General features: G+C 34.0%; 1 protein-coding gene across 1 annotated transcript in view; it reads right to left on the bottom strand.

Moving 5' to 3' along the window:
• Positions 1-790: 790 nt before the first annotated feature.
• LOC111387404 overlaps positions 791-8,129 on the bottom strand; it is a 9,232-nt gene continuing 1,893 nt past the window's right edge. The window contains exons 4-17 of the mRNA XM_023011955.1: positions 7,966-8,061; positions 7,802-7,865; positions 7,112-7,239; positions 6,324-6,570; positions 6,081-6,217; positions 5,865-5,986; positions 4,028-4,151; positions 3,877-3,935; positions 3,539-3,629; positions 3,268-3,457; positions 3,055-3,156; positions 1,724-1,845; positions 1,468-1,527; positions 791-1,054 (exon numbers count right to left, since the gene is read on the bottom strand). Of these exons, the coding sequence (XP_022867723.1) occupies positions 950-1,054; positions 1,468-1,527; positions 1,724-1,845; positions 3,055-3,156; positions 3,268-3,457; positions 3,539-3,629; positions 3,877-3,935; positions 4,028-4,151; positions 5,865-5,986; positions 6,081-6,217; positions 6,324-6,570; positions 7,112-7,239; positions 7,802-7,865; positions 7,966-8,061 (1,647 nt within the window). The 3' untranslated portion in view covers positions 791-949. The remainder of the gene's footprint in view (positions 1,055-1,467; positions 1,528-1,723; positions 1,846-3,054; positions 3,157-3,267; positions 3,458-3,538; positions 3,630-3,876; positions 3,936-4,027; positions 4,152-5,864; positions 5,987-6,080; positions 6,218-6,323; positions 6,571-7,111; positions 7,240-7,801; positions 7,866-7,965; positions 8,062-8,129) is intronic.

The following is an 8,129-nucleotide window of genomic DNA, read 5'->3' as shown; positions in this document are numbered from 1 at the left end:
TTTTTTTTTTTTTTTTTTTTTCCTTTATTCTCTTTTTTTGGGGGGTTTTTTTTTTTTTTTTTTTTTTTCCTTTATTCTCTTTTTTTGGGGGGTTTTTTTTTTTTTTTTTTTTTTTGGCAAGATGATTCTGAGTTCAGTTTGAATTGTGGAAGATACCACATTTTTAGATGGCAGAGGTGCACAAAAATTATGAAGTAACGTCGAATCTGTCATTCTGCAGTTGCAAGGTTCAAAAACCATTCAGCAGCTACCATTTGTGCTTTGAGCACAAGTATGCTATGACACAGCAATTTTTTCTCCCTTTTATACCTCACTGCAAAACTAATTACCAAAATGATGGGAAATGCTCGTGCAATTTTATATGTGCTGAGATGGCAACATCTGATTGATTGTTTGAACTATATTTATTTTTTTGTCCAAAATCCAATGAATTGTTGCCATATGACATTCTATAAATCTATCTGTGCATTTTCCCAGTACGTGTAGCATTGCTCAACCATTTTATCTGTCGAACTGGTGAGAAAGGCCATCCGTACTTTTCCACTCAAAGTTATGTTCAAGTGTGTCATATTTTCCAAGAGATGTATTTCTTTAGATTGGTTGTTAGATGGCAGGCGAAAATCAAGTGTTCATACATTACTAGCCTCCAATAGTAAGTGGAACGATCTTTTATCCCATCATGCCTTCATGTCAAATTGGCTTACAAAATAAGAGAAGGAAAAGAGAATAAAATTCTTGTAGATAAGCAATTACAAACTGATACATGAAAGAGTAGTGCTATACACACAAATTACAAATAGATATATATATATATTAAAGAAACATTGCAGCAGTGCATGCTGGACCCTCAATTCAATTTAAAGAATATCAATACAAGTTGGTGTGTACATGCAAAAACCATTTGAAACAAAGACTATAGTATGAGCCAACCAAACCATCTTGTGAACTCTCATGAGCCTTTTTTGTCCGTCTCAGCTATTCGTAGCACCTCTTTGGCCATAGAGGAAAATGATTGGGCTGTATCCTGCATCTCATTAGTTTTCAAGTTGATGCCCTGCCCAACAAACATAAAATTCGTTAAATATTAGGACTATCGAACTTCTGGCCACACATATGTCTGAATAAAAAATGACCTCAACTGTTCTTGTACGTCTCTTTTTCCAGTAAAAAGGCATTTCGTTTTGATATTTTGGAAGACAGAAAATATAAAGGGGGCATCTGAAGATGATGATGACAATTAAACTTGATTTTCGATAGGGCATTTATAACTCTATGTTCCTTTTCTTCTATATCAGCATGTTATAGCATTACAACTTCCTTCCGACATCATTTCACCTTATACAGACAGTCCCACTATAAAGCTAAAATCCCATTCTGATACACTTGGAAAATTTATAGAGTAGGAGTTCCTCTTAAACCAAACTCGATTCAGATAAAAAAATCGCGATAAGCAATGATAAATAATACCTGTAACTTCTTCAAATTTTCACTGAGTTTTGTCTTTGCCATGTTGGCAACACTTGACTCCTGCAACCATCTAGAATATTAGGTAATGCTGTTGCTTTGGAAGTTCAAACGTTGGACATTCAATATAATTTCATTGCAGGGGCAAGATTTTCCTGTCTAGGTTCTAGTTTGAAATAATACATATTTAGCCCAACAGTTTATTATTTGAGCCTTTGAATCAATGTTAAGTTTAATGCAAGGATGAACACACACTTACACCAGAAGAAACATATCCATATCTTTTCTTTATTTGATCAACAGCAGCACCAGCCTTCTCTTCTTGAGGCTCTTCATTTGCTGCCGTTTTATCATTCTTCACCTTCGCCTGTTTCAACTTACCTGAAAATTAGTAATTTAAAACATAAACTACCATCATCTTTGACACACTCAAGCTCTTCTCCAGATCCTATCCCAATGGATTATCAATTCTTCACAAAGCACAGTAGAGAAGGAAACATACAAGTCTATTAGTTTATAATGACTAGAAATTTAGTTTCATAAACATGTTTTTTGTTGCTTCTTGAATGACACTGAGAATTTTTGATCTCTCGATTTGATGTCAATTTAGTGATTCCTCCTCTATTACCTAATTGGAATGATAAGCAGCCTGCCACAGTTTTGCTTATCCACTGGCAATTTTTACTGTGCTACAGAATTTCTTCATATTTAATGGTCTCGAGCCCATTGGGTATAAACATCAAAATGATACAAATGTTCCTCACAAATGCATGGAAAAGTATTAGGTATATGGTGGGGAGGTGCAGTGGCAGGTCAATTTCATTCATATTTCCCAGACTACAATTAAATGACCATCAAATCATTATCCAGGCACATAGTATACTGCATTCTCAGAAACAGAAAGATGACAAAAGACTATTATATCAACCAATTTTCTTCATTAATCATACCAATGCCATTTAAGCCTACTCTAAAAGAATCAAAACCCTGCCTACCAATATATATCTATGGATGTCAACTAGATGCATTGGAGTTACAAAAATGTTTGAAATTGGCATCATTCTATGTTCTAAAAAATCAATGTTTTTAATGTTCGAAGAAATATTTGTCTTTTATCTTCTGATTTTTAATTTCTGTTTCCTCATTTTTTTATTATTATTATTTTTTTTGAACAATAAATTTTCCCTCCATATAAGTGCATGTTTGGTTTTGATTAAAATCCAATTTTAATCTAAGTCAAAGTCAAAAAATCAATATTAACCACATCTTTCATGCATCCCATAACTTTTCAACCACACATTTCAAAAACTTCTATCACAATCTACTAAAAAATCTAATTTTAATCCCCACCAAACATTCTCTAAATAATTAGACTTTACTTCAAATCATGCATAAAGCCTTCAACCTTATTTCCTTTCCATGTGTTTATACATGTATAAAAGCCTTCAACTTTTATCATGCATAAAAGTTATCTGACAAACTGTATATAACAATCTGGAGAATGTTTATACAATATCTGGAAGAGAAAAACGAAAATCATATCACTAAGCACCAACAGAAAAAAATGCTTATTTGTTATTACAGGCTTACCTTTAATTGCTTGGAATTTACTTCTGATGTTTTGTCTATTCAATGCCTCCATCATTGGATGTCCTTTCGTTTTCTCTTTTGGATCTTCAATGTCAATGTCATCTTCCAAATAAAAAGCAATAACAATTAAAAATTTGTAACCAGATAACACATATTTTTCTTAAGGGATACAGTATACACGTGAAGCTAAAAAGTTTGGCAAAAAGGAAATACCTATATCCAAGTCGTCGTCATCGTCATTGTCAATAATCTTTGTTTCAGTTTCTACTCCAGTTGGAAAGTTAGCAGCTGAAAATATCACTGGTAGTTCCTCAACACTTTTTCTAGAATCTTCAGCTTCCAACTCAGGTCCATTCTTTGATTTTGTCCCTTTATTTTCTTTAATAACTGAGCTGAATATACCCTATCACTCCAAATTAGCCAGAGAAATAATTAGAACAAATTCAAACTATCAAAAACATTAGAAACAAGTCCAATAATATACCTTCTTCTTTTCTTTAACAGAAGGAAGAGAAACGAGCACTTGAGTATTGACCAGGTCTTTATTAAAAACTTCGGAAGCAGGGTCCAGAAGTCTGAGACCGAGCAAAGCAAAATCAACATGCAAAATACAGTACAAAAATAAGTACAAATTTGATTAGTTCTCTCTCCCACAATTATAAAGAGAATCAACATCATTGCTCCCTCTGGAGAAAAAAAGGATTCAGTCTAAAGGGAAAAGAACAAGTATTTTGAATAGTTTACAGTTGCTTGAAATTTAGGAAGGAATCAATCATGAGACGTTCTGAACCAAAATTCAAAATCTTCTACGACCCTTATTACCTGTAAGTCTCCATGCGGAGAAATATAGAGAGGAAGAACAACTCTTGGTCGCCATTAACCTGAATGTAGAACGATATGGAGCTCGTGTAACCATTCTGTTACAAAACTTCAAAAAACAACTATCTGGAATAGCAAGGTAATACAGCCTTACAACGATAAGTTCACCATCATGTGAAGAAGACACTGAATTGTCAGAAATTGAGGATGCTTTCGATGTCATCAATGTGAGTCCATTCACTGAAGTTTCCTTTAGAAGGGATAGTTCTGGAAGAGACCTGAAGTTTTGAAGTATCACGGGATACACATTCATAACTTCCATTACACTAACAGCATGAGATGGTAATGAGGATAAGCAATAAAGAGAAACTGTTTTGCGACATCGTCGCAAGAAGATTTGTTTTTACTCAACACATATTGGTTGCATCAAAACAGGCAATTCTATTTCACTGCGAGCACAATGAGACGTATCAACCATGCTCCTACAGGCAAAGCACAACATCGGATATTCTATTTTTTCTTTCTAATTTTTTTTTTCTTTTCGTGCAAAAAAAGGGCAATAAATTCTAAGGGAAAACAATAATATGAACTTCTTTCAGTTTGAGATTCTATGTTGTAATCCTAACTAGAGATGCACGATTGATATCTGCTGCCAACTTCTCGATATTATGAGCCCATCAAAGTGACACTACAGTTCCTATCACCCGCCTCACTCAAGATAAAGAGAAGTAACAAAATTGTTGGAGAAGGCAACAACTAGTAATTAAGTTGATCTATTTCACTGCCCATCATGTTTAAATATTAGTCCTATCTGAAATTTAGCAGAATAGTTTCCTAATCGAGGCACATTCAAGATTCCAGTGTTGTCTTTATTTGTCTGTATAGGGAAATTCCTTGTTCTAGTGCCTTGAGCTCATTTTGTATAAGTGGAGACACGTGGTGTTACAGTGCATGATTTGTACACTCTGTTGCCACCAAGAGATCAATATTGATACTTGGTTTGAAGGAATGATTGCCCTCCTTATCTTTGTTGCTTAGCTCACCCGAACCAAGATCTCTAACCGAGGAAATATGATTAGAAGTGCGATATAACATAATATTAGGATATAATATTCAACAATAAAGATTATTATTTTCATGGATTTTCTTATATTTCATTTATTTCCTTCCCTTAGTTACTAGTTTTAAGTAAGACAATTTTTCATTTTGTAGTTCAATAGCTTTTCAACTATGTAGACTATTGGTTTGATAGTGGACTTTTGAGACCTTATAATTTTATAATTTTACTCTCTCGAACTCTATTCTCCTAATTCTTCTCTCTTGTTCTGCATCTCCAGTTTCATGGTTTAATATCCGTCTTGAAACATAAATCTCAAATTTTAGAAACCAGGTACTAGGTCAAGAAAGAGCTACAACTAGGGATGTTGATACATGGGCTCACTATTCATACATTGGTGAGCTAACGACGTTCCAGAAATATGACTATGGGCAAAAATTGAAGGAAATTTTCAAGAAATCAATTACTATAGTTGAAAAATGGTACGGGGAAGACACATCTTCTTACTTAGTAAATCATAATTGGCTTAGTTCTTGGGACACGTATAATGTGTTAGGATGTCTTGTCCATTCTGAAGTATTGGACACACATTTATTTGATGTTGAGAGTACCGTGAAGTTTGCACACGTAACGAACTCAAATTCGTAATCATTTGAAGAGAGAAGTCAAAAAATTTAAATTTTACGAAGAGTAACCAAATGCAATACCAGAAAAGTTCTTCCTCCTAAGATGGGAGTATTTTAAGTGCAAAATAGTCTACAATAAGAACCAAAAACTCCATCAAGTCACAAAATCTTTGCATTTAAAGACACAATTCAACTCCACTCATATATTAAGCCGCAGAAATTTCATTGTGAAGGTAATCCTGGTCAGTAAAGCTTATATGACTCTATGTAACCATGTATGTTAGTACTGAGTAGAAGTGAAATATCACCTTATCTGAATTTTTCCATCAGAGAAAAGAAGTATAAGTCCATCATTAGGAGTACAGAAAGTTGATGCCCAGCAACAAGAAGAGGAATGGAACTTCTTTTTGTAGTGCACTTTCTTAGTTCCCTGAAGAAAAGAGATGATGAAAACAAAAGAGAAAATCAGCTGCAGTTCAATTGCGTATCTTTTATTAAAGGATATATGACAGAAGTACTTTTACCTCAACTACATGCAATAAGGAATATACATAAACAGCTTTTTCTGCACATAACAATAGTATGGCATCATCAAGGTTCACGTTATTAATGCCTACACCATCTGATACAGTATATCCTCTACCGGACCCTCCCTGTCCACCTGTAAAAATTTAAAGGAGGAAAGTGTGATATCAATTCTCTCTAGAGAGTTTGTAAATCCTCCAAATTAATACCAAAAAGAAAGTCTAAACTAAAATCTTACTCACCAAAAATCTGCATAAATAAAGCTCTAGAGGGTTTCTTTGGACGGACCACACTGGAGCTAAGTGTGTTTCCTGTATCACTCTCAAGTGCCAAAACTGATGAATCTTTTGTTGCCACCATCAAAATATTTTTCTCAAAACCATGAAATTTACTAGTTTCAAAATGTGTCGATATAATCCCCGTGGAGAGTTCGCTAGGAATATGCCTTTGATACAAAATAGAGGGACCCTCCGGATCGATTAATGATACCTGTAAGCATTAAGTATTTGAATGCTTAAATGAGATAACTTTTCCTTCAAGTTACGTCAGAAGGATCACATTTAAGGACGTGTCAATAAAAACCGTAAGATAATCAGGAAGAATTATTTTCAATCATAGATCATTATAATTGCTACTATAAAATTCCAATGGAGGTGAAGGATTCATAATCCTAACTCACGCAGTACTTGAACTCAACATCATGTTCATACATTTACAAGTTTTCGTTAACATGACAGTAGAGACATTTAAGTGGGTAAAACTAACAAAACTGACCAAAGTCAACAGTTCAGACATATTGCCTTCCTGCAGTTGCCAATTTGAGCATAAAATCTTCACTATTTTTTTCCATCTACAATTGATTCCAATCAACAAAATCCAGTATATTTACAATAGATTTCAGATTTTGACCTTTTATGTGACTGGATACCAAAACTGCAATAATATTTAGTGTAAACTCTCTATAGGAAACCATAGTATTGAAGAAGAAGAGGAAGAGGAAGAGGAAGAGGAAGAAAAATGTAAATCTTACATATCCTTGATCAGACCCAACCGCAATCTGTTTTAAATTTTGAGCTGCGTGTATTGAAAGTACTGCGCCATTAACCTTTACAAGTTTAATGCTTCGAATGATGTTATTGTTTCCTTTCTTCGAACTTCCTGGTGACCCGTAAAGAAAAAACTTACATTCACTTGCTGCTTTTGAATAATTACAAAGGCATCACATATAATATGAGGCACCTATGTACATGTAATTTTCTTCAAAAGAACCTATACAGAGTCACAGGCTATCAATAACTGCATACTGGCAGGAACAATATAAACTATATAAAATCTGAGCAGATGTGTCATAATATGAAACAGATCCCAGAACTTGCATAATTATCAGTAAGTCTTAACTTTGTAGCTGATATTATTGCCCTGTCTTATTCCTTTGAACAAGGGCAACATTATTGCATCAAAACCAATAAGTTCCTCCAATATTGTAAATTCTGATCAAACATCAGTTTGTATTAAATTGATCTTACTTGGTATTCACAAAAAATTATTTAAAAAGTGAATCAGCACAAATCTCTTTCCAGCATTCCCTCGGCACTCTCATAAAACAACTATGGACTCTAGCAGTATTGAACAAATAATTCCAACTAAATAATAAGAAAAAATAATCTGTGACACAAGTCGAGATTCAAGTGATATTGAAGGCCAAAAAAACCCTTAGTACCTTGCAAGGACAAAAAACTGCTCTGAGGTGCAAATGGCTCTGATTTAAGTTTATAAATGCGGACCTGAAAAAGCATACATAGTAAAAGGCTGTACCACTTCTAAAATCCACATAAATATGCACAAAAATTATATTTCCAGAACTCTATCAAGAAACCATCTTACCATTCCACTTTGATCTCCAGATATCAGGATTCGTGAGTCATAGGCAAAGTACAATGCTGTCAACGGTACACCAGTTAAGGAAAAATCATTATCACTCTGCAAAATCAAGTCAAAATAAATTAGGCTGTCTAAAGTAGTCCCAAAGGTATTAGGAAAAGAAAAAA

The sequence above is a fragment of the Olea europaea genome, unplaced genomic scaffold (assembly GCF_002742605.1).
Source record: "Olea europaea var. sylvestris unplaced genomic scaffold, O_europaea_v1 scaffold402, whole genome shotgun sequence".
Taxonomy (NCBI): domain Eukaryota; kingdom Viridiplantae; phylum Streptophyta; class Magnoliopsida; order Lamiales; family Oleaceae; genus Olea; species Olea europaea.
The sequence above is the reverse complement of the archived record's forward strand: the minus strand, read 5'-3'. Positions and strand labels throughout refer to the sequence as shown.